Source organism: Lemur catta, chromosome 11 (assembly GCF_020740605.2).
Source record: "Lemur catta isolate mLemCat1 chromosome 11, mLemCat1.pri, whole genome shotgun sequence".
NCBI lineage: Eukaryota > Metazoa > Chordata > Mammalia > Primates > Lemuridae > Lemur > Lemur catta.
Window position 1 is genome coordinate 23,588,603 of NC_059138.1, and position 27,155 is coordinate 23,615,757.

Genomic DNA, 27,155 nt, shown 5'->3' on the forward strand with positions numbered 1-27,155 from the left:
GAATGCATTCTAAATTTTCTTATGAAATAAGCTTATTACTTTAGACTTTTATTTACCAAGCATAATCTCTTCAAGGCTTATAAGTTCTTGATGGTATTTAAATTTTACTAAAAAAATCAAAAGCAAAAAACAACAATAAATATTTGAGTTACCAAAAGCAATAACAGTAAATATTTTAAACATTATGAGGTCTTTTCATATCTACCTAATCAACATAACAACTTGGGTGGGCAGAACTGAGAGTAGGTATCAGTATCCCTGTTTTACAGATGAGAAAATTGTGTTTCCAAAGAGGTAATTAATTGGTATTGTCCCAGGCTCCAACAGAGTGGCTGGATCTCTCTATGATTTTATTCATGGTCATAATAAGTCTTTACTTAAGGAGCCAGAACCTGGCAGCCATCCAGGTAGGAAGGCATCATTGTTCAGTTAAGGAGGGAGCAATTTATGAATAAGGAGGTATCATCTCAGACAAGCACAGGCAGTATTTTCCCCAGCCACTCCCCAAGCTAGATAGCTGAGCTCTATAGCTCACCACTTTGAAAATGATGTCCAAGGATGCATTAATTACAATGGACCTTCTAGGAAGGATGTAAAGGGATATTTCCCTGTTTAGGTTTGATTTCTTTCTGAGTAGGAATGGAAATTAGTGACATATTTATGTGGTCAAGAGCAAAAAAGGATAGAAAAATAGCTTACACGTATAACTCAAGTTCCAAGCTAATGAAATGACACAGAGGCAATATCACTGATTTTATTTTGTCTTGCTCCATAATTAACCCAGATTTCCTCCTTACAAACTCCATTTAAAAAAGCAAAATACTATGGTTACACTAGAAGCTTCCTCCCATCCCATCACCATTCATTCCTCTGTTACCTGAGGTGACTAATATTCTGAAGTTTACGTGTATTTTTTCATTCAGCTATTTTATGCTTTTATGATATGTAATGTATGATTTACTGTATTATGTGAATTTTAAAAATTACACAAATAGTAGCAAAGTATAGTCAAGGCATCGAGTTTTGCTTTTATCTCTTAAATATTTGTTTCTGAGATTCAGTGTTGTTGAGACATATAAGTCTAATTTTGTTCTTTTAATGAATATACAAGGGAGTATAAATTCAGTGAGAACAGAACTTCACTTTATTAACTACTCTGCCCTAAGTAACTTAAGCAGAATATCTCTTTAATGAATTAATAAATTTGGAAGAGTGAATTAGTGTATATAAATGAATAAATTAATGCATAAGTGAATATATTCTATTAGCCTACATTTTTTCTCTTTCTCCTTGTGTCTAATTTTGATATTAAGGTTATTCTGGCTTCGTAAAATGAATTGGGTAACTTTTAAACATTTCATATACTTGTATATTTATTCCTTAGGACGTGCTAAGGTTTAGTGCTTTCTTGTTGGTAGACCTTGAGGAACAATTTGGTTTTTTAAATGTTATAGTTCTATTTAGGTTTCTAAAAATTTTCTTCTTGGGCTAATTTTGGTAATTTATATTTTTCTATAAAGTTGTTCCTGTTGTCTACGTTTTCAGATTAATTTGTTTATTAGTTTCCTATTGTTGCTGCAATAAATGACCACCAATTTAGTAGCTTAAAATAACACAAATTTATAATTTTATAGTTCTGGAGGTCAGAAGTCTCAAATGGGCCAGCAGAGACTTTTCTTTGCCCATTCTAGCTTCTGGACATTGCCCATGTTATTTGGCCCGTGGCCTGGCTTTTACTCTGACCCACCTGGATTGTCCATGATACTCTTTCCATCTCAACAGCCTTAACTGAATCAAATCTGCAAAGTCCCTTTTGTCCTGTAAGGTAACAGGTATCAGGAATTAGGATGTGGACATCTTTTGGGGGACCATTATTCTACCTGCCACGAGTGGCATCATATTTTTCATTGTATTTTCTCCTGTCTCTGGAGATGTGTTGCTTAAAAAAAAAAAAAAAAAAACAATCAGAATATGTTTATTTCTTCTATCACTTTCTCTTAATTTGTCTGACATTTGTCTATTTTATTAGCTATACCTTGACAGCTGTGACAGGGTTGTGGGCTATAGTATAAAGGTTAGAAAGGCATGATCAGCTGCTCTGGGGGTTCTGTTCAAGTAATTTTCCCCCTCTTGACATTTCCCACTACTTCATCCAACAAAGCTACTTTCACTGTGCTCTGGGTGTTCCAAGCAACCCATGGCAGGATGCTGTCTAAGTCGTTGCATCCTGAACATTCTCACTCTGTGTCCCACCCGCGGAACTGGTGATTCTCTACGATTGAACCCGCTGAGCTCCTTTTCCCTCCTGCCTCAGCTCTCGGCAATACCTAAGGAGGTGAGGGCCTCACCTTACTATTCCCTCGCGGGCTGAGGCCTGGGCATGCGCACCGCCCGCGGCCGCTCGGAGGGGGTCGCGCCGGTCTCTCCCCTCCTCCCCGCCTCCCTCTCCTTTTCCTCCTTTCCCCCCACCCCTCCCATCTTCCCATTCGCCCCACCCGGTCTGGCTGGTTTCGCCGTCTGGGGAATCAGCCTGTCACGCCCATCCCCAGCCCCTAGCCGTTCAGGCTCTGCGCCTCCGCCCTCGATCCCTCGCCGCTTGCTGCTCGGACGAGTGAAAGCCGCTACGAACGGCCAGAATGAAACGTGTGTGGGATTAGTGAGTGGTAAACCACCAGGGGATCCCGTCTCCCCACAAACCAACGTCTCCCCGAGGAGGAGGACGAGGAGGGGGAGGGGGAGGAGACAAGGAGCCGAGCGCTGGCTTTCGCGAGCGCGCGCCGCGGCTGGAGCGGCGGGGAGAGGCCGGGCCACCTCCCCTTCCCCGGCCGCGCTCCACCTCGCCCGCGGCGGCTCCAGGCACCACCCGCGCCGCCCGGCTGCGCCCGCGGTGGCCGCGACAAGCTCCTGCGGCCGGCGGCACAGTCCGGCGACGAGCGACGCGCTCCTGCTCTCCTGCCCCCCATGATTCCCTTCGCCAGGCCAAGCCGCCCCGCAGCCCGCGACGCCCTCTCATCAACTTTGAGCTGGAGGAGAAGCAACTTTGACAGTGGCCGGGGGGTTGGAATCCCGCTTCTCCTCGGTGGCAGTAGCGTCTCCAGTCGCTGGGGTTAGGTGGGGCAAGAGTTTCGCTTGCGCATCAGCGCTGAGTCTGCTGTTTGCAACCTGTTTCCAGCGAGCGGGGAGAGGCATTGTGACTGCCAGTCGTCTGGGAGAGGGGGACTTGTTTTTCTTTCCCTCTAGAGACCTTGGCTCGCAACTGGATAAAGGAGTACGGAAAGGCTGTAAATAAGCGGAGCAACTGTTACAAGAAGGCAACCACCCAAAGGCAGGGAGGAGCGTGGGGCTTCGTTCGGTTTTCCTCAATTGCAACATTAATCAAGAGTCAGGTGTTGATTGCAACTTTGCAAGGTCGGCCACCGAGAGTAGCCATTCCCTCTGTGAACGTTGAGGGTACACTCGCTCGGATTGGATTTCGTCTGAGAAATGCACGGGACGCCAAACGAGGAAGGATTGTAGGAGTGTGTGCGGGACCCCAAGACCCATCCTCCACCCTCCTGGTAATCTCCGGTCCCCCGTTGCCCGGGCGGGGGTGAGTATGTGACATGTGTCTAACTCTCAGCAGTAACTTAGGCAGCAGGTGTCGGTCCTAAGCAGGAGCAGCGGCTGCCGGGTGCGCCCTTGCCAAGCCATGCGGGCTACGGGCGCGTTTCTCGTCCGCCTGTCACGGCTGCTGCTTCTGCTACTGCTCAAGGTCTCTGCCTCTTCTGCCCGCGGGTCCGCCCCTGCAGCCAGGAACCAGACTTGTCGGGGGGAAGGCTGTTCAGCTACACTGATCGAGCGCCGCAGCAGGGACGCTTGGGGACCGGGAAATTCTGCAAGAGACGCTGTTCGAGTCCGTGCGCCCTGGGAGAAGCCGGAGGCAGCGGTGCTCGCCGCGCCCTCCTGGGACCTCCCGGCGGCCCCAGGCGATTACCCGGGTGGCGGGAGAGGGGCGGAGGTGTCGGCAGCCCACCCCTCGGGACCTCCGACCAGACCGCCTGGCCCCTGGAGGTGGAAAGGTGCTCGCGGTCAGGAGCCCCCTGAAACTTTGGGGAGAGGGGACCCTACGGCCTTCCAGCTCTTCCTTCAGATCTCAGAGGAAGACGAGAAGGGTCCCAGAGGCGCTGGCATTTCCGGGTGGAGCCAGGAGCAGAGTGTGAAGACGGTGCCCGGAGCCAGCGATCTTTTTTACTGGCCAAGGAGAGCCAGGAAACTCCAGGGTTCCCGCCACAAGCCCCTATCCAAGACGGGCAGTGGACTGGCGGGGCACGAAGGGCGGACGATTGCACCTCCTGGCAGGGCGCTGGCCCAGAATGGGTCCTCGGGTGAAGGGGTCCACGAGCGCGGGGGTCCCCGCCGGGGAAACAGCACGAACCGGCGCGTGAGACTGAAGAACCCCTTCTACCCGCTGACCCAGGAGTCATACGGAGCCTATGCGGTCATGTGTTTGTCTGTGGTGATCTTTGGCACCGGCATCATCGGCAACCTGGCGGTGATGTGCATCGTGTGTCACAACTACTACATGCGGAGCATCTCCAACTCCCTTTTGGCCAATCTGGCCTTCTGGGACTTTCTCATCATCTTCTTCTGTCTTCCGCTCGTCATCTTCCACGAGCTCACCAAGAAGTGGCTGCTGGAGGATTTCTCCTGCAAAATTGTGCCCTATATAGAGGTAATGCCTCCCAGGGGGTCTCAGGCTACTGGCTTGATCCATTTCCAGGATTGTAGCATCAAAGAACTGCTTCTGGATGCACCTACCTGGCTAAAGTCCTTTGCAGTTTATCTAGGTCCCGCCTCCATTTCTCTTTCCAATCATTTATGCATGTATGTATATATAAAAGGAGGCTGCTTTGCTACATCGCCTTCAAATTCATCTGATCCTGGGCTGTGAAAAACTGATGACCTTATAGTGTACAGAATTGTTTGTATTATACATCTATCTCTCTGAATATGGTGTTATGCATATTTCTGATTCGGCACCTATCGGAGATTCTAGGGTTAAATAAATGGCCAGCCCACGGTTGTCATATCAGAGCCCAGCAAGGGAAAAAAAATCATTAGCGTTTATCTACTAGATTTCTAGTGCTTCAGTGTGATTTTTCCCCCAAGAAGATTATTGCATTTTTTAAAATACCAAAGTTGGAGTAATATTTTATCTTTTAAAAAAGCAAATCTGCCTCTGCTTGTTAGTTGGCTTCATGATATATTAATAACCTATCAAATTAGTTTAAGTGCCTGGCTGTCTTCCATGCTATGCTATCTAAATTTCTTGTTGTCATTTCTGGTTTTTCGCTTTTTCCTTCTCAATTGTCTAACAGTTTTATTTGTTTTTGCATGAATGAAATTAAGCAAAAATAAGACTTTGGCCACCATGGCACAGAATTTGTTTAACATATCAAAGTATATAGTATTATTTGTCATGTGGTATGGATATAAAGAATTGGCTATTTTAAGGGATTGGCGCTAAGATTGAAAAATTTCTTTAAAAGATGGGGGCCTGTAATAGGTTCCAAACTTTGAAAATGAAAGTCATTTTGAGTACAATTTTACTGCTTCATCGTACAGCTAGTGTCCTGAACCATTATTGTAGTTGGAATTTGCTCTTTAAATGGCCTCTCTTTAAACACCAGCTCTTGGATGGGGCTCAAGTGTTTTGCTGCCAGTTGTATTTGTAGCCAGCTGGCCCTTGATTTTCTCCATTCAGACTGTCCATTTCATTTATGGAAGCAGAAGAAGGGAAACTGTAAATATTTCAGAGCCCCTGATCCTGTCTGGCACCAGGGCCAGTGACACTATGTTCAACATTGTTCCAGGGCCTAAAGCTAGGGGATAAGCAAACAGAAAACAGTACCTACTTAGAAGGACCGAGGCAAGAGACAATAAATAAGACCCTCTGTTATCCTGACAGAGATCAGATGCAGAGTCATTTCATGACTACTAAATCAGCTGTTGCTACTTTACCAAGATTTCTCTTGTTGCCAAGCTCAAAATATCTCTGAAACATTTAATTTATTTGGTAGACAGGTCATTTTTCAATTGTGGAGGGAGGTCATTAAACTTATGTTAGAGAATATGTGTCTGTTTACCACTTACCTTTTTAAGGTCAATTTCCATTTAAGATTTCTCTGATTATTTGTTTGAATAATGCAGAAGAAATAGACTTATGCAAGAAGGAGACAAAAAGTAAACTACAAAGTGGGCAGGAGAGGTACCCCACTAAGAGAAATATTTTGGCTTGTCTTACTGAAGATGTACTAGACATGTAGAAACTTTTATATATCAGAGGGGAAAACAGTAGAGAGGAAAGAGAAAAGAAATTGAGGAAAGAAAACAAATTACAAGTTCTTGGATGAAAACTTTAAAAGACAAGAATTCTATAAAATTCAGGAAAGAATATAAAAACTTTGATTAGTTTAATGAGACTGAAGAGTTTTGAGTGATGGTATAACATATGTTTTAATTTTCTTTCACTCTAATTCTGAGAATTTTAAAAAATGTATACTACTTTCTTTCCTTTGTATTTCATTTTCAGATTAATTTTCTCCTCCTTAAGAATATTTTGTTTTTTACCTCTTCTTTTATTGTTAGTAAAAATCTCTCTTTTACTCTGTATTTTACTTAGCTTTCCCTCCATCTTTATAGCTTTTTCTATTTTGCAGTTATTGGTACTAGTCTTTATTTTTTTCTAGAGAAGCAAAGGCTTCAAAAAAATTCACTCATTTGGTTTTTTCCCTTGAAAAATTAGATTATAATATATATTTCTTTACTTGTTAGAGTAGTGAATGAAAATCTTAATATGTAATGTTTCCATATTTCTACTCCTTATTCCTCTGAAATACATTTTTAATGTTTTACCATGTTTTATAAAAATAACTATTGGATAATAGTATTGGTTTCATAATTCCTGATTATAGCTAGTCTAAATGTGAACCTAAAGCATTTCTGCTTCCAGGAGGCATTGCTGTTTTCACAGAAGTAAGAGCGATTTAGTGTCTGTCCCATGTTGGGTTCCTAAAAAAACAGACCTTGTGATGGAGATTTATTTATTTGGGGTATGAAGTATATTGGGGTGTCCCCTCAGGTTCAAAACCTATGAGGAAGTAAAGGAAGCAGGATCGGGCTGAGGGAGAAGTTGAACTGTGATGTAATTGCCACAAAGACCTCAGCTGACACCATGAGGAACTCTAGGGCTGGCGTGGCCATTCAGAGAAGTCCTGCATTGAGGCAAGAGGGACCAACTTTTATATCTCTTAATGAGCTGCTCATTGGATGCAAGGCTGCTCCCAAGAATGGAGCTGTCAACTACCAACAATCCCAGCAATTGGGAGAATCAATGCTTCATTCTTGAAGGACTTTGGGATTGAGCAAACCACAGCATTTATTACAGTGGTTTTTGAATTCTAATGTTAAATTAGAAATAAATGGCATTCTAATCCAGCCCCCTCATTTTAAAGATGAAACATGAGGCTCAAAGAAAAGAAAGACCACCCTAAGGATATATACCTAGTCAGTGGCCACCAGACCCTTAGTCTTAATGCTTCATGTTGATGTTTGGTGATTAGACAAACATGTATAAGGTAAAAGTTGTATCCAGTGAGTGTTTTCTTTTCCTTTCTGCTCCTTGGTATCTTTTAAAAAATATTTCTATGTCTACTAGACAGGAAAAAATAAAAGGCCATTTAACATAATTTGTTAAGTGATAAAATGTATGGCTTCTTTTGAGTTTCATGTTGTTTCTTATATAAACTGGCAGTAAGTTCCACAGTCAGTACCTGATTAAAATTTTTAAAATTGCTATTAATATGAGGCAACTACACTTTTTAATGTGCCAAACATGATTATTTTAATGATCAAAAAATTATGTTTCATTTTATATTCTTAAAATCACAGTGTGTATGATTTTGAAGGACAATACATTACTTTTGTTCAAACTTTTTCCAAATTCCCTTCCAATATGTTTACTTCTTGACCTCAGGACTTCTTAAAAATATTTGACATTTTGTTTCTTTTCATATTTCTAGATTTTGCCTTTTCTTTACTTTTTATTGTCTCATATTTATTTTATTTATTGTCTATTCTTCCTTTTTTTAAAAAAAATGCACTCTCATATTGCTGTATAATGTAGGAATTACGATCTTTCCAATAATGAGGTTAGCCTTTTACAATGTTTTTATTTTTAATTTTTCATAGTTAATTTTAAATTTTATCCACAATTATTTATTTTTAATTTTTTATCTCTCATCTTCTCTTTTGCTTTCTTTTTTCTTTTCTACCACAGTTCTTTTTTGCTATAGCTTGAGTCTTACCATAATCTGAAGAGGATAATGGAATTTGGGGAAGAATTGGGTTTATATGGAAAAATAGAAGACATTTTTCTAGCAGAAACTACGGACTCTTTGCAATTTGCATTCAACAGTTTGTTGGCTTAAGGCTTGAGGGTAGCACCCAGCTTCCAGGGTCTATTGTTAGAAAGGGAGTTTTATGATGCTTAATATTACTATGAGTAGGAATGTGCTGGAAACTGTTATAGCTGATGACCTCTTCCCTTCTATTCCAGGATTATGACATCTTTATGGCCTAGTGATAAATCTCATAAAGACCAAGGGCAAATGGAATGGTAGGAAAAGAAGGATAGGAGAAAAGAAAATCTGGATGGATGATGGCCATCCTTATAAGACTTATCACTTTCAACTACGTTACCACATAGTCACCAGAGAAAAAACCATACTCAAAGCAACAGTTGTGTATATATAGTGTTGTATGTGTGTATATGTCGGATATGGAGGTCTGGGTGCAGATTACAATAGGAGAATCACAGAGGAGTTCCTCATTATACCATTTGCTTAAGGATCTACCAATGTTTGAAGCCAAGTAACTCAGGCATTGAATACAGGAGTGGAACAGCTCTTTTGCTCATTACTTGATGGAAACCAGTTGGAGTCAGTGTATCATCTGACCCAGATCAACTGTCAAATATTTTGCTTCTGTTTAGACACTAATTGGGGATTTTGAATGATCTAGGCTTCTCTTTAAAGAACTAATACTTTCATGGTGTGTGGTAGGGCAGAAGGCTTCAAATAGTTCTAAGGTAATCCCGGATCTGACTGTACTTTTGTTTTACTGGGATATGAGATTACTGCATGGGGGTGGAGGGTGAATAAAGGGAACCAGGGCCTCTGGTCTGGGCATAATTTGTGATAAGTCTAGAATCTTTTCTGATGAGAAGAGCCGGCTTCTCTGATGGTTTTAGAAATACTGGCTTTAAACTGAGTGAAACAAATGGCTCTTTCATTACCTTAGATTGTAGCTAGTACTGAACAGAAAGAAAGGAAGGGTGCTGGAGGCTGAGGATGACATTGCCATAAAGCTCTACAATTCTACACAGATTTCCCTACAACTCCTGCATTCAAGTAATAGCGCATTTATCATGGCAGATGGTAAATTTTCCTTGAGTGGTGGATTAGCCATTAGATGTTCTACTGGACTTTTAAGTGGGAACACACAGTTTTATGCGTAATTTGAAAGATACTAATAATATTCTCAGGGAAAATATATTCAATATATAAGAATGATGATTAACAAATATCTTATGACTTCTCAATAATCTTTTTGTAATCATTTTTTGCATCCCCATGCAAATGAAAATATTTAGCTGGTGACTCCAGCAGGAAAGAAAAAGCAGTTTCTTAGAGTATGCTTTTATTTATAACTCTATTCCTGAATGGTGTACGGTGAATTTAACTGAATTGGGGGCTTACCTAAGAAATGAAATCTTTATGCTATTTAAAAGAAAAATTCAGCTAATTTCTATAATTATTGATTGTAATGAGAATGTATCCGTTTCTAAAGCTGTCAATGAAGTATAAACAGGAACATGGATTTTTCTTTACTTCCTTTCTAGAAATAGTATCTGGCATTCAGCTTTTAAGGGTTATATATATAACAAAGCAGCACTCAATAACTGATTCAGGAACAATTTGAATAATTTATTATTTTCTATAATCATTTTCCATATTTGTCATCATTCATTCATTTATTCACTTATTGGGCTTTTCTTCTATGTGAGGCACTATGTTAGGAGTGGGCAGGAGGAGAAGGCAGGAGGGGAAGAAGGGAAAAAGTTTCCAAGATAAATATCATAGATGAGCGATTACTATTAAAGTTACAAAAAAGTAAAATAATATTCCATAACATGGTGAAAATTATAATAGAGGTTTGAACAGAGCATTATGGAAGCTCAGAAATGGCCCTGGAATGGGTCAGCTCATAATTGTACTTGGTTATGCCCGAAGATGGAAAAATTTATGGTAACTGTGCTCCCTCTGATTCTTCTCAATTATATTCTTACTACTAATCTTCATAAATGCCTGTACAGACTAGATCCATGATGCAAAATTATAGCTAGGAAAATATTTTAATTCTTGCTTTCTTTAGCTTTCCTGGGATAGGAAGACCATAATAATAATTAGAAAGATAATTCAGCAGATTGGTCAGTTCTAGAAATTTCTTTTAATATATATAATTTGTGTTAATGACTAGGGTAACTATCTTTGCTTTACAATTATTAGTCCTTATTAGCTATAAGGACATTGAATACATTACATTTTAAAATTTTACCTAAACGGATGTTTATTTGGCAATGTAATAACCACTATATTAAACTGAGTCCTTTTATTCTGAAAATATCAAAAACATACATATTATTTAATTTGATTTTAGAGAACCTAGGAAGGGAGACAGACAAGGAGATACTTTAGACCTTATTGTAGAGTGAGGGAAAGGAAAGCATAAAGAATGGACTTACCCAAGAATTGGATTAATCTCTCAAACATATAATCAGAGTAAGGATTTATCCTGAGTTTCTGAGGGCTTCTGAGGTATCTGGTTATGTCAGCAAAGTATCTTTCAACAGAAAAAAGGAAGCAAATATGTCTGCAAAAGTAAACCAGATCTGAGCTTATGAGTCCACCCAAGGCTGAGTGAGTGGGAATCTACCTTTCCTTTCGCCCTCACACTGCATGGACCTTGATAGAATTTTTCCACCTGTAATAGCTTTTTTCTTATGTTCTGCAACTAGATTTAATAACATCCCATTGGAAGCACATGGACCCGTGTCTGGGTTGTAGACTGTGGGAGGAGAGGGATGGGCAGGCAACTATGCAATGAGGTTTGTCTTTGGCATTGCATTTCTGCTCCAACCCCCAGGGATGCTCCTGTCGGTTCGCTTCCAAAGAATCGACCTGCCAATGTGCCATAATTAACTCAACCTTGTTGCCAAGACTAACTCTTAAATATCCCAATTAGGATAGTATTCTTTGTGCCAGAAAAGATGATCTCATCTAAAACTTTGGGAGTAGAGTGGAGAATGGATTACTGCAACCTCAAATATGGGGTCTTCCTATTTGCAAAGTAGGGGTAGGTATTTTCCATAAAGCATCCATAAAACACAGTATAGAATCCTAGTGCCAGGCTTATTCCTGAGACAGAATACTTTCACTTTGTGAATTTATGATAATTTTCAGTGTTATCTGTGTGTACATTTGAATGGTTCATAGCATTAATGAGGCCAGGGTCATTGATTTGATCCCTGCCTGGAATGAGTCATTTTCATTAGGTCTATGACTCTACTCAGGGCTGCCACTTTGTTTTACAAAATAGTCCCCTCCTCATCAATTCCCACTTGAGGGCCTTTCCTCCTATCTTTATTGTCTCCTCCTTGGTTCAAATCTCTCTCATATAGGAAAAGCTTCTGATAAACTAATTCACTTCAAGATGTGAGATTTAGAGATATTTGCCTTTTATAAAGAGATTGAATGAAGAAAGACTACTTCCTTAACAGACTACTGATGGTGAAATTTTGATAAAAAGCCAACAAATATTGTCTTAAAATATAGTTTCTCAATATCATTCAAATCATAATTGCCCAACTACAAATAATTTTGTTTTTAGTTTGGGTTCATCATCATGCAAATCAATATCATTAGTCACAAGGGGAATAGGTGAAAATTTGTTATTCCTTTTGGAAACTCATCAGAACCCCTAGGACAACAATTTAAATTTCAGGACACCTTAAGATTGATTAGGAACATCATAATACCAAGGACTGAAGACTGGACTGTGGGCTTGGAAAAAATATTACATTTTGAAGTGAATTTTTGATTACTAAAAATAAATATAAAATATAAAAAATTTCTTTAGTCCTGTTGATTCCAATAGATGGCTTATATCTTAGGACAAAATGATGCTAATCTTCATTTGCATTTTTATATTGATGAACACGGGGAAGATTTATAGTTAAATTATAACATGTTAGAGAGGTTGTAATTAAATGAATTTTTAACTGTAAAAGGAATATACTGTGCTACAGAAATCATAATTAGTAGGAAATCTTAATTCAAGATGGGACTATAAAGGGAAAGAAAGGATTTATAAAATCAAGAGACATTTTAGAAGAATATGTTTTTTGTAAATAGTCATAATTGCTTTTTTAAAATAAGTAAAAGCATGTTATCAAGCTTATGCAAGAGAATAGAAGGTGGAGAGTGAGGCAATAATGACAACAATAGTTTCAAAATATTTTTCTGCATGATATTGGGAATCACATATAAATGAAATAGGCTGGGTAAAATAGAAATAAATGAAGAGAAGAACATATATTCAGTGTTATTTGGGTGGAATGTTCTGTAGATGTGTGTTAGGCCCATTTGTTCTAGAGTTCTGTTTAAGTCCATTGTTTCTTTGCTTATTTTCTGTTTGGAGGATCTGTGCAGTTCTGTCAGTGGGTTGTTAAAGTCCCTGGCCATTGTGGCATTGCTGTTTATCATTTTGTTTAGATCAAGTAGGATTTGCTTTATGCATCTGGGTGCTCCTGTGTTAGGTAAATAAATATTTAGGATTGTTAAGTCTTCTTGTTGAATTGTTCCCTTCACCATTTTATAATGACCATCTTTGTTTGTCTTTATTTTTATTGATTTAAAGTTTATGTTATCTGATATGAGAATGGCTACACCAGCTTTCTTTTGGTTTCCCTTTGCCTGGAACATTGTTTTCCATCTCTTCACTTTGAGTCTGAATGAGTTCTTGTGGGTTAGATGCATTTCCTGGAGGCAACAGATTCTTGGCTTGTATTCAGTCAGCCTATGTCTCTTCAGTGGGCAGTTCAAGCCATTCACATTTATTGAGAGAATTGACATTTGGGGTGGATTTCTGTTCATCCTATTGGGTAGACCTTTCTTGTTTTGTTTTACCTCTTGAGCCATTGTGGAATCTAGGGTCTGTACTTTAGCTTTTGGGTGATTTTACACTGGTGGGTGTCTATTGTGCTGATCAGTGTATAATACAGGTATGAGTTCTTCCTGCAGGGCAGATCTGGTCTTTGCAAATTCTCTTAGCCATTGCTTGTCTGGAAAAGTCTTTATTTCTCCCTCATATAAGTAGCTTAGTTTTGCAGGATACAAAGCATTTGACAAAATTCAGCACCCTTTTATGATAGGAACTCTTAACAAAATAGGCATAGATGAGACAGACCTCAAAATTATTAAAGCCATATATGACAAACTCACAGCCAATATTCTACTGAATGGGGAAAAATTGAAAGCATTCCTGCTTAGAACTGGAACCAGGTAAGGTTTCCCACTATCTCTACTTCTATTCAACATAGTGCTGGAAGTCCTTGCCAGAGTAATCAGACAAGAGAAGAAAATGAAGTGTATCCAGATGTGGAAAGAAGAGGTCAAACTATCGCTCTTTGCTGATGGTATGATATTATATCTAGAAAACCCCAAAGATTCAACCAAGAGACTCCTGGAATTGATAAAAAAAATTCAATAAAGTCTCAGGCTATAAAATCAATTCACACAAATCAGTAGTTTTCATATACACCAATAACATTCAAGCTGAGAATCAAATCAAAGATTCAGTACCTTTCACAATAGCATCAAAGAAAATAAAATACTTAGGAATATGTTTAACTAAGGATGTGAGAGACCTATATAGGGAGAACTACGATACACTGAAGAAAGAAATTGCAGAGTATGTAAACAGATGGAAAACCATACCATGCTCATGGATTGGCAGAATATCTTTTAAATGTCTATGCTACCCAAAGTGATCTACAGATTCAATGCAATCCCTATTAAAATACCAACATCATTTTTCAGAGAGTTAAAAAATAATTCTACATTTTGTATGGAACCAGAGAAGACCCTGTATAGCAAAAGCAATCTTAAACAAAAAGAACAAATTGGGAGGCATCAATTTACCAGACTTCCAGCCATACTACAAGGCCATAGTAACCAAAACGTCATGGTACTGGCACAAGAATAGAGACATAGACCAATGGAACAGAACTGAGAACCCAGATATAAAACCATCCTCTTATTTCCATCAGATCTTTGACAAAGTAGACAAAAAAATACACTGGGGAAAAGAAGCCCTATTCAATAAACAGTGCTGGGAAAATTGGATAGCACCATGTAGAAGACTGAAACAGTACCTGCAACTCTCACCTCTCACCTCTCATAAAAATTGACTCACAATGGATAACAGACTTAAACCTAAGGCATGAAACCATAAGAATTCTAGAAGAAAATTTTGGAAAAACTCTTATAGATATCAGCCTAGGCAAAGAATTTATGAAGAAGACCCCTAAAGCAATCACAACATCAACAAAAATAAATAAATGGAACCGGATCAAATTAAAATGCTTCTGCACAGACAAGGAAACTATCTTTGGAGCAAATAGACAACCTACAGAGTAGGAGAAAATATTTGCATTCTATACATCTGTTAAAGGGCTGATAACTAGAATCTGTATAGAATCTGATAATCTAGAATCTATGTAGTTGTAAGGGTAAGACAGATATTTCTTCACTCTGTTTTTGGTGTGGAAACACTAATCAATGTGTGTCACTGCATGGTATCATCATCTTCATGTGCTCTGAAATGAAGACCTGCTGATAAAGGTCATCTTATTCACAGCAGTCTGATAAACAGTGGCTCTGATAAATGTGTTTCCCCCAACTGGTATCCAAAGAAGTATCTGTTTGGTTGGAAGTTGCCCTGAAGTGCTACAAGGACAAGGATTATGGAAAATACAAGAAGAAGTCAAAGGCTCAAGCCATTTAGAGTTTCAAAGGAAACTCTACCCTGTGCTCACCCTGCTTTTTTCTGGTTTTTAGACCTGTAACCACTGACTTATAATAGATTATCTTTCATGGCCCAAATGAATGGGTTTTCTTAACAATAGTGCCCTTGTTTTGAGGGTTACTTGTAAACAAAGGACAACACAAAAATAGATGTGTTTAAACATTGTTTTGATGTAAAATGTTAGACTAGAGTGAAGTTGTCATGACCTTGGTTAGAAATTTCCCTATTTTATAAAAATCAGTGTATTTCAGTCACTTCACCGTACTTAAGCATGTAGATTCAATGTTATATGAAGGAAATGTTGCTGTGAAGTACATTGGTCTCTTTTTCCTCGTCAGTTTTTGTACTAGAAGGTTTAACAAAAGATACTATTTACTTTATGTTGTACTTTATGTGATCTGTGTTTTGTGTGTCACAGCTTATTCTCATTCTTAATGGTTTCTTCTTTCCTTGTTTGTCTGCAGTAAGCTTCTGAGAAAGGGAGAAATAACTAAGACAATATTTCGATTGATTACTGTTTTTCATAAACCATCTTTTTGCTGTTTTTTCATATCATTTTGAATGAACAAGTATTTAATGTAGTACAAAGTGAAAATGGTAGGCCAGGTTTCCTCAGGGCCTGATATTTGCTTTGAATTAGTAACTTGAACAGTGGGGATAATGAAATCTAGTTATATCTTGATTTATAAAGTATGCTTTCCACCTTAATTATTAAGTGTTTTGTCTTATAAGTTTCTTTTGGTTTTATTTTTAACAGAAACCTAGGAAACCATTGACCTTAAAATTAACTTGTGATGGAAAGAGGAATACATTTTTTTCTTATTATAGAAAAAGATAGTTTCACTCTGAATCTTTCCCCGAAGTCATTGTTATCATATACCTTACTGGCTGGGTTAATTTCTCATCAGTGATATAAAATAGCTGTCTTAAGTTGAGCAGCATAGTTGCTGAACAAAAATTTGGAATTCATGATCTTATAAATACAAGTTTAACAGAGGGACAAAACATTTGAAAGCTGTGGTCTATCTGTGGTTCTCACAACTACTGAGTTGAGTTTCTCTAAATTCAGTCTTGCCAGTGGTGACAATGTATTAGATAAAGAACCACATCATTTCTATGCAAGTGACTATATTTGTGCTATTTCGTTATCCTTATCAAACTACCTGTTTTTTGCTGTAACAAAATTAAAAAGGTAACTCTAGAAGCCATTCACAACAACTTCCACTATATTTTCAAAATCCTTATATTTTGTAGGTTTCTTTTTTCTTTTCCCAGTGGACTTTCATGGCATTTCATCTTCTCAGCATCCACAATAAGGGGAGAAATACATATTACCTTGCTTCTTATTAAAGAAACTGAGGCAAGGGCAAGATGAGAACTCATCTGTCAGGATATTGAATGTCACTTGAAATATCTGAGTCATTAAACTTGAACCAATTGCAATTTGACTGTAATTAGGAATAAACCCTTTTACATGACTTCAAAGTGAAGTTTAGTTTGAGTTAGTAAAACATTTAAAGCATAGAATATAATAAAAATATTTTATTATGCAAATGATTTGAGGCCTTAGCATTTATTCTCATGTACTTTATGAATCTCCAAGTGAACAAATATTGAAATAGCATAAGTTTTATCTTTAAAATGTATTAGCACATAAAAGAAAATTCAAGCAATCCATTGAAACATTAAATGATCTTATATATAACTAAAGTAATATATAAAGCTAATGGCATTCTTTCCTGGGTTATTTTCTTTTTTCCTACAGAGAAGCAAACTTTTTACAACTTTATGAGACTGTGTATGTGTCTGGAACAACAAAAAGCACATTGAAACATGATTTCTGGGTGGTCTTCAAGTTTTCTTGCCTTTGTGCAGCATCCTTTCATCCCACAGATTTAACTGTGTTTCTCAGTTAAAATACAAATCATTACTGTCCTGGATTGTTAACAAATAGTTCAAACTGCCAATCCCAAGTTTGTCTTAGTCTAATAGACTAAGGCAGACATAGATGATATTTGAAAAGAATTAGAACATGTCTTTTGAAATACAACTATATATCATGGAAGGTTTTATAATTTGGTCAGCCTCTAAAGCAATTTCCCTAGAAGATATTTTGAAATAATGTTTGTCTTACAATCTTGTTAAATGAGTGATTCTCAACTACACTCTCGAGGCATACATGGATGTGTCCCACATCAAGCGAAGTCACAGCAAACATGCCAGGAATTGTGATAGTCAAACTTATCTGTCTATAGACTATAATGAGTCATTCTATACATAAATTAACTTGCTGGATGCATGGTAGCAGGTGGTAGATAGTCAAGAAACTCTGCCTTGGATTCTAAACCTCTTGAGGACAAAATTCATGCCTTATTCATCATTGTTCCTAATAGCAAGCACAGTATATTTTATAGGTTCTTTCTCAAAAAAAATACACACACATATATACACATACAGCATTAACCTGATACAGAGTTCAATAAAGACATAATGAGACTTAAATGGGAATAGTTTAAGGGTGATGAAGAAGAGTGACCCTAAACCCACACTCTGGCACTGGAGCTGCTGCTTCCCTGCATGAATTCTCAAGCCTCAACTTGTCCTGTGTCTCCCCTGTGCCCCGGAGCACTGCAGTAGGTGGCTGTGGCTGTAGCTGCCCAAAGCCTTACTGCTCTGGACGTCGCCTGGACAGGAGCTGAAAGAGCTTTATTGTGGTTATTCTGGGATACAAATAAGGGCAGAATATTATTGTTTGAAAGAAAGACCTTAGAGTTGTTTATTTTGATTCCCTTGCCATCTCTGTGTTTTGATGCCAATCCCCTCAAAATGTTCAATATCTTATTTTCCCCAACAGTTAAAATTTTGTTTTCAGCTTTCCTCCGATCTTGAAATTCTCAAAATTAATAGTCTTGTCTATTAAAAGTGTTTACAGTTCTGTTTTTGTTGCTGTTAATTGTTTCTCCCATTGCAGTTTAATTAATAAGAGATTGCGTCTTACTCATTCCATCTCTCAGGATGTTGCTTCAGAGAACTACCCATCTAAGCCAATGCTTAATAGCTTTACTCCCAAGAGCATATTTCATAGTGATATTGAATTTTAGCAATCAGATATGGTCATTAAATGCAGAAGATCCAGCATTCATGATACAGTTTTATAATTGCACATAATTGCACTATTCATCTTGGTAGAATTTTTAATAAGCTATACGTAAACAAGTATATTTAAAAATTGTGATGGAAATCTTTTCATGTTGCTCCAACATCTAGGAATCATAATTACATGGATAGATTTCATGTCTGGGTAAGCAGAAATTAGGCCACCACCATTTATTCAGATGATTTTCATCAATTCATTTATGAGGTGTGCAGTTAATTCTTTACACATGTTTAAAGTCTTCTTTAAATAAGTTGGGGAAGTACTGGGCAGGGCTTTTGTACATTTCTTGCTCTTTCACATCATAAAATTTAGTGCATGAGTGAATTTAAAGAAAAATATCTGAAGTAATATCCCTGCAGGCAATGGCAGCAGGAGAGAGTGTATGTGTAGGATTGGCAGTTGGGCTGCAGTTGCTGTTAGCAACTGCATTCATTCCAAGCACTCTCTGCATCTGGGACAGTGCTGCTACTTTCCTCATTGGTTCCTTCAGTGACTCTCTCTGTTGGTCTTATGACCTTTCTGGACTTTTTACGCTGTTTTAGCTGGATCCTAATGTCAGAGAATGCTATTAGAAAGAAGCACAATTTGAAAACAGGAGGCTGAAATACTGGAGCTTTCTGAAACTTGTGTATGAAAACTGGGGAGGACCCTCCATGATTTGTCAAGAAGACTAAGATCATAAAAGTTTGAGGTTATGACTCGGTGCTAAGGGCTTTTGTGAACGTGACTGAAGAATTGAGCATCTTCAGATAAAATGGACAATAGAAGAATTCCTGAATAAAAAGTTGGAATACGTACAAATCTTGCTCAACATTTGTCCCGGCTTTTGTTATCTTGTGAGATGAAATCTTATAAAACCTAAAAAAACATTGTCTTGCTTTTTGAGGCAGTGAACATCTTTTAATTAAGAGTGAATGTGCAGCACAGCTTTTGATATCTAAGGAGTTGGCAATCTAATCCACCCATCTTACTCTTAATACACGTCCACCCACATGCATTTGCTGTTACCTCTCACGAAAGGCTTTGTAACTAGCTTGGAGTTAGGTATACAAATGCTAGCACTTGTGAGAATTGGTCCAGGTTTTTTAAATCTCTAGATTTAAAATTAGGGAGATTAATAGAGGAGAAGATGCTATCCTTTATGCATTGTGTTCTTTGTAAGTAGTGATAGAAAACTACCAAGCAAATAGATGTTCTGAGCTTCTAACAGATTGCCTCTCCTCAGTCTTCAGTATTTCTATATTACTGAGCTTTCCTTTAATAGAAATGCTATTCATAATTTCAAAAGAATGCATAGCATAAAACCTTTGTGGCTTTCTATTTGTGAACTGACTCAGGATAGATAGTAACAGGGAAACACGCACAAAGATTTGCCTCAGTCACGATGGCACAGAAAGACTTGCTGAGGATTTATGTACATCTGATAGCTTGAGAAATTTTTTGTTTTACGTTCTTAAGAGAAATGAATCAAAAGATTTGAAAAATGTATATACAAATGTAAAGTTTCAAAAATCTATAAAATAAAGTACTTCAGCTTCCACATGATACTGTTTGATGTGGACCTTCAGAAAATGACCAGCCCTTCTCAGATTTCCCCAAGTGTGGCAGTTACTAACATTAAAAATTATATGATCATAAGACAGTTGCACAATGTGGACCTCAATTTTAGAATTATTTTGTGCCTCCAGCATAGATGTAAAACAAATTTCCATCAGTGTGATCAATTTATTAATTTGTGATTTAACTTTTAAAAGGTGAATGTAGGGGTGGTTTTTTTTTTTTTGGTAATCATGTTAGATTGATGTTTTTTGTATGGGTATTTATGGGAGACTTTCCGAAAAATTTGGAGAACAAGAATAGTGGTTGTAAGCCCAATCATGACCTCTTTATCTGCACGGATGTAGAGCTTTGTTAGTGATATTTTTTCTTCATTTTTGCTTTTCATATTGTTAGCCTTCATTATACTTTTATTTTCAGACTATCTCTATGAATAGCTATGAGAGTGGTCAGAAGATGGATGCATTGTTATTATTTTCCATATTAGAACTAGTGGACACTATCTGATGCATAGCATGTAAGAAGAATAGAGAATATTTGCCATTGGAACTCTCAGAATCTATAAGGCAAGTTGCCATAGTTCTAGGGAGGGTGACAGCTTGAATGTAGTAGACAAACAACTAATGTTTTGAGTACAAAAATTGTGTGACAAATGGTTTTCCTTTTTTCAACATGAGCCCTTTGAGTTTAAAAAAAATTAGATGTGAACATTATACTTATTTTTTTCCCTTACCCCTTTGCCAAGGCATGACCAATAACTATGCTTCTTAAACCTTCCCACCAGCAGGCAGGGGAGAGTGAATGCATGTACCCAGGTGTCTGGGACACAGCCCAAAGCATTCCATCCACTTTGGGCATATTCTTTTAGTGTCATGTTTTATCTGAAACCTCATTAGCATTTTACCTTCTATTCATTGTTTTTGTTTAAATATATAAATAATGACTATATTTATTAAACATTAAATTACTTAAATGTCCTCCAAAATATTTAAGTAAATTTGATACTCCTGAGTGATTGCTGTGCTTATCTTGTGCCTTTGAGAACCATCCTCCTCCTCTTGGTTGACTATGATCTCCCTGAGGGAAAGGACTGCTTCTTGTACCTTGCCATAACCCCAATGTCAAGTGTAGTGCTTGGCATAGAGTTGATGTAAGTAAATGTGTGCTTGTGTTGGATACATATTTGTGTGCCCCTCTAGAGTATGTGTATGATGCACAGTACATATTTTATAGATAAATGAATGATAGCATGTTTACATTAGGAACATGTGTTTATTATTGTGGAAAAGCTTCAGTGTGGAAAAAATAGGTACATATTTTTGGTTCTTAACCTTTGTCAATTTTTTTAGATGTCCGACCATATGTATATAAGAGCAGTGCCTTTTTTGTATACAATATTCCCTGTGGTCATTGTCAAATAGTTTTCTGATCTAAAATTGTCTATGGTTGGGATATCTAGACATTCTTTTTCTTTAAATTTGATAAACATTCTTATTTCATGATAAATGTACTTATTTTAGGTCTGATTCTGTAACTTTTTTTTTTGGCACATAAGCTCATAGTGGCTGGTTGATTCTTGCATATTGTGATTTTTGATTTTGTGAATCCATGTTCCCTTGAATTCCATCTGTGGGATTTCTCTGTGGCCTGGTTTTAAAGTGCCGTATTCCAGAGAGGATTAAGGTTTGCTTCTACCAGGTGCCTGGGATGATTTTATTATTTATTTGTTTTATTTTATTTTGATAGATTTAGGGGTACAAGTGGTTTTTGGTTATATGGATGAATTGTATCCTGGTGATGTCTGGGTTTTTAGTGTACTCATCACCCAAATAGTATACATTGTACCCAATAGGTAGTTTTTCTTCCCTCACCCTCCTCCAACGCTCCCCACTTCTGAGTCTTCAATCTCTATTGTACCATTCTGAATGCCCCTGCATATCTATAGCTTAGCTCCCACTTATAAGTGAGACAACGTGGGATTTGTTTTTCCATTCCTATGTTATTTCACTTAGTATAACGGCCTCTAGTTCCATCCAAGCTGCTGCAAAAACATTATTTCATTCTTTTTTATGGCTGAGTACTATTCCATGGTGTGTGTGTGTGTGTGTGTGTGTGTGTGTGTGTGTATACCACATTTTCTTTATCCACTCCTTGATTGATGGGCACTTATGTTGATTCCATATCCTTGCAATTGTGAATTGTGCTGTCATGAACATATGCAGGTTTCTTTTTAATATAATGATTTTCTTTCCTAGGGAAAGATCTCTAGTAATGAGATTGCTGAATTGAATGGTAGATCTACTTTTAGTTCTTTGAGTACTCTCCATACTGTTTTCCGTAGAGGTTATACTAATTTGCATTCCCGCCAACAGTGTATAAGCATTCCTGGGACGGTTTTAAATTGTGTTTTGGTTTTTCTGAGCCACACACACGGTATGAATTGTGGGCCTTATACCATGTAGGTTCTAGCACCTGGTTAGAATTTGCCATTTCCTTTTCCCTAACTCACCCAGCCCCAAATCCTGTCAGGCAAGCTAACTTCTCCCTTGTTTCCCCGTATTTTTTCTCTTTATACCTCTAAAGGGGGCAGTATATGGAGAGTTCCAAATTCGTGAGGGTGTCTTTGACCTAATCTCCACCCACACTGCCCCCAGCTTTGTCTCCTACCTCCATGTACCGGGGCACCTGGCCCCATCCTTCCGGCTAAAACTATTAACAACATCAAACCTCATGAGGAGTGGCCGATGCCCTTATGACAAACATGCAGCATGGACAGGGAGGGATCACTGACCTGTTTAGAATTTGTTTTCTCTTTGATACTGGCCTCTGGAGGATTTCCCTTTCTTGTTTGCCATAAATTCATGCCTTTGAAAAGAATGTTAAAATACTTTATTTTGCACGTAGGAGAAATTAGAGGAGCTCTCTAGTCATCTCATCTACTGGAAACAATAAGCTCGAAAGTGCTTGCTGTGTGTAAGGCACACTACTGACCCTGACTCTGGAAAATATGGCCATCCTCAGCGGTAATGAAATGGGATACTCTCCGCGACACCTACTCCTTATCTGGATCTTCTAGTGGCAGGCATTTTCATGGTGATTGAAATTTTTAGGGTCTCTGGGTTCTTATCTATAATAAAATGGTATTGGAATAGATGGTCTTTATGGGTCCTTCCATTTCTAAAATTTCCTCACTCCGATGACCCCTCACCAGCTGAACAGCTACAATTTGCTTTCTGTTTTTATGCTCACAGTGATTCAGCTCAAGTCCTGAACCCAGTTACCCATGCCTCATTCTCTCTCTGTCTCTGTCTCTGTCTCTGTCTCTGTCTCTCTTCTCACTGTTTTACCAGTCTTGGTTTGATCTTTCAGAGAACGCCCAGAATAAATGTATTCTATGTCCCCCCGCAGGTCGCCTCTCTCGGAGTCACTACCTTCACCTTATGCGCTCTGTGCATAGACCGCTTCCGCGCCGCCACCAACGTGCAGATGTACTATGAAATGATCGAAAACTGCTCCTCAACGACCGCCAAACTGGCTGTGATATGGGTTGGCGCTCTGCTGTTGGCCCTCCCGGAGGTTGTTCTCCGCCAGCTGAGCAAGGAGGACTTGGGGTTTGGCGGCCGGGCTCCTGCAGAAAGGTGCATTATAAAGATCTCTCCTGACTTACCGGACACCATTTACGTTTTAGCGCTCACCTACGACAGCGCGAGACTCTGGTGGTATTTTGGCTGTTACTTTTGTTTGCCCACGCTTTTCACCATCACCTGCTCTTTGGTGACCGCAAGGAAAATCCGCAAAGCAGAGAAAGCCTGTACCCGAGGGAATAAGCGGCAGATTCAGCTAGAAAGCCAGATGAACTGCACAGTAGTGGCATTGACCATTTTATATGGCTTTTGCATTATTCCTGAAAACATCTGCAATATTGTCACGGCCTACATGGCTACAGGGGTTTCACAGCAGACAATGGACCTCCTTAATATCATCAGCCAGTTCCTTTTGTTCTTTAAGTCCTGTGTCACCCCAGTTCTCCTTTTCTGTCTCTGCAAACCCTTCAGCCGGGCCTTTATGGAGTGCTGCTGCTGTTGCTGCGAGGAATGCATTCAGAAGTCTTCGACAGTGACCAGTGATGACAATGACAACGAATACACCACAGAACTGGAACTCTCGCCTTTTAGTACCATACGCCGTGAAATGTCCACTTTTGCTTCTGTCGGAACTCACTGCTGAAGGAGAGTGCCTGCTTGGGTCAGATTTGTTTATTTGTTTGATTTTCATATCCTGTGAAAGTTTTTACTTCGTATTTTTCCTTACAAGGAGAAAAGGCAAAAAAAAAAAAAAAGAAAGAAAGAAATATTAACTACTGTAGAAGTGATTTTACAAATTAATATTTGTGCTTTGAAAAAAAATGTTTATATTTAGTTATTTAAGAAGAACAAGGAGGCCAAGAGTTTTAGGTAATTTTATCTGGTATGGTGCTAATATTTTATCTGAAAAAAGTTATTGCACCTTAACTTAATTAATTGCTAATTTTTTTCTTTATTTTAAAAATATAATTGTTGTATATTGCTTATAGCCATGTGATTTTTGTAGGTTATTTTATGTTTGAGTTGTGATTGAAAGTACATTGTATAATATATGGTATCTTGAGAGGATTTGTACTTAGAAGCATTCACAAAGTAGCACCAAATAAATTACATTTTATTCTTTAATATAATTGTCAATCTACTTTTAACCAATATTCAATAAATCTTTTAATTGCCTTAAAGACACAATTACTGGTTCTATGCACAATTTAAAAACAGCCTTACTGTTTTATATTTTCCTTTAAGGCAGGTAATCACTATGTTATAAAGAAGTTATCCTAATAGTATTATTTTATATGCATGATTCATAAAACTATATTGTATGTTAAAACAAAACTGTATTTTTAATATTCAGGTATAGATGTAAAATTACTTCTTAATATTTATAAAATATGAATAAATAGCAGAGTAGGAAGAAAGCTTTTTTTTTTTTTAGTTCACCTCTGAACTAGCATGCAGAGCTATAGGTTTTCCCATGAGGAATTATCTGCAGAATCAAGAATAAAATACAATGCACTTGTTATCTGATTTCTTCTGAACACTGACCTCCTCTGAAGCTTTATGAATCCTATGAAAAGCATTCTGAATTCTAATTTTTCTCCTTTTGAAAAATGAACTTGATTAAATCTGTACAACTTAATTTCTTTAATGGAATGAAAGTACAGTAGTGGAATAATAAAATATTTATAATCCTGATTAGAATACTTGAATAATCAAATACTACCTTTAAACTGTTACTTCATAAACTCCCAATAAAAAACTAACCCCTCCATTTGAAGTATCTGTATCCCCTCTTTTGCCTCTTCAGGATTCCAAGTTGCAGCAATTGTATAGGATGCTTATTGTGCTTATGTGTCTAACTCAGACGGCAGAGACAGGGACCTAGTGACACAGTGATATTTAAAGGCTACCAAAGATTTGTGGTTGAATGTCTTTGCCTTCAGAAAAACCATATTATAGGGAAACCAAATTTTATGTCTGAGGAAATGTGTTTTCTACTTGTTGATTTCTGTAGTATTTAGCATGAGTGAGTCAGGGTTTTCTTTCTTCCAGATTATAATATGATGTTATTTAAAATCATTAAACTTTAGTGGTAGAAAAATTAAAGAGACTGGACCCAGACTATTCATCTTCCAGATAAAACTCAGATTAACTACATGAAAATACCCAGGTTATCTCTTTTCCCAATCCAGTACTCTTCAAAGAGATTTCCCCCCCATCTGTATTCTAAGGGATTTGAGGAAGAATTAAAAACAAGGTGCCACTGTCTTCTTACAGATCCCTGTTATGGGTCTTTGGAAAACTTCTCAAGAGAACACCTGAGCTAGGTTTTGGCTGCCAAGCAGATTGACAATTGTGATTCCTCAGTGTCTTTCATGATATTTAGTCAACTTTATAAATCAAGAAACATTGTTTGAGCACCTTATGTAGGAAGCGTTCTATGCTATTACCTGCAGTTAATAAAGGTAAATAGAACATAGTCTCAGACCTTCCCCAAACTAGGCAGTGGTGGCATGGAGAGGAAGGAATAAGCCAAATACATAAACAACTATGATATAAACTGGGACCTGTTAGGTGCTGTGGGAATGTGTAAAGTTCTGTGATAGTTCAGAGGAGAGAGAGAAAAACGTCTGATTGAAGGAGAGCATGAAAGCCTTTATGGGAAAACTGGATAGGTGAGTTTTCAAGAGTCCATGAATGCTTGTGTGAGGAAGGGACACTCCAGGAGGAGACAGCTGATTTAACAAAAAAATAGAGGGCAAAATCATTGCATGTGATCGTAGAATAATTGAAAAATCCAGTTTGGCTTCTGTGCTGTGTGCATAGAAGTCTCCTGGAAGACAGTAATGAAAATATGCATTGAGGCCAAAGAGCTATGTTTTAAAACATGTTTAGATGAAGTCCTTCAGGAAACAGGGCTTTGTTTTTAAGGTTTTTGAGTACTGGAGAAACATCACAACTCTGCAATAGAAACATCGATTTGGAACCAGTTTAAATAGGCTGGGTGGGGAGAGTCTGAACATGAAAAACCAATTAGGAAGCTATTCTAAGGGATTGAACCACAATGGAGGCTGTGGGAACTTAAATTTCTTTTTTTTCCTCTTATACTTGCCTTTCAACTTTCAGTAGTTGAAACATGTTTCTTATTGAATCCTACCTCTGTCAAAGTAAAAGCTTTGGTAATTCAAAATAAATTGCCCCAAGTATAAAATGATTTGGAAGTTTTCTCATAGTTTTCTCATTGTTTTCCACAAAAAGCAATTGCTATAACGTACTTTAAAAAAATTATCCACCCTTTTCGTCAATTTCTCTCTGGTCCAGATCCTATCCAATGTCTTCTTTTCCTCATCTACAAAAAGAAATTCACATCTAAAAGTAAGTCCGGTAAAATTTTGATTAATCAGAAAATTCTAGCACTGGTGTTTGGGTTACTTAACCAAAATACTTTCATGGTTTCAAGATAGTAAATGAAAGTCTTTTCAAAATTCATCTATTTATATCTATAGCTGTATAGTATGATGAACTCGATTTAACATTTCTTCGATGATTCACAGTTTTGAAGCCTTCAAATTTATGCCTTCATGCATCAACTCATTTACATTCAACTCAGTGAACATTTATGAAACTTCTTTGTGCCTGGTGCGAGGCTAGGCAGTTAGAACACATAATTA

The 27,155-nt window shown here is 38.0% G+C and overlaps 1 protein-coding gene across 1 annotated transcript; it reads left to right on the forward strand.

Annotated features, from left to right (window-relative positions):
* The first annotated feature begins 2,996 nt into the window (after positions 1–2,996).
* Positions 2,997–24,672, forward strand: GPR37 (G protein-coupled receptor 37). The gene is made up of 2 exons (XM_045565551.1): positions 2,997–4,711; positions 23,309–24,672. Exons 1-2 carry the CDS (start codon positions 3,689–3,691, stop codon positions 24,125–24,127), a joined length of 1,842 nt encoding a protein of 613 aa, XP_045421507.1. The 5' UTR covers positions 2,997–3,688; the 3' UTR covers positions 24,128–24,672.
* The last annotated feature ends 2,483 nt before the right edge of the window (positions 24,673–27,155 follow it).

Excerpts from the sequence above, each read along its gene's own strand:
- GPR37 (XM_045565551.1), top strand. The coding sequence starts at position 3,689 with ATGCGGGCTACGGGCGCGTTTCTCGTCCGCCTGTCACGGCTGCTGCTT. Across the intron at positions 4,712-23,308 it reads AAATTGTGCCCTATATAGAG|GTCGCCTCTCTCGGAGTCAC; the intron begins GTAATGCCTCCC and ends GTCCCCCCGCAG.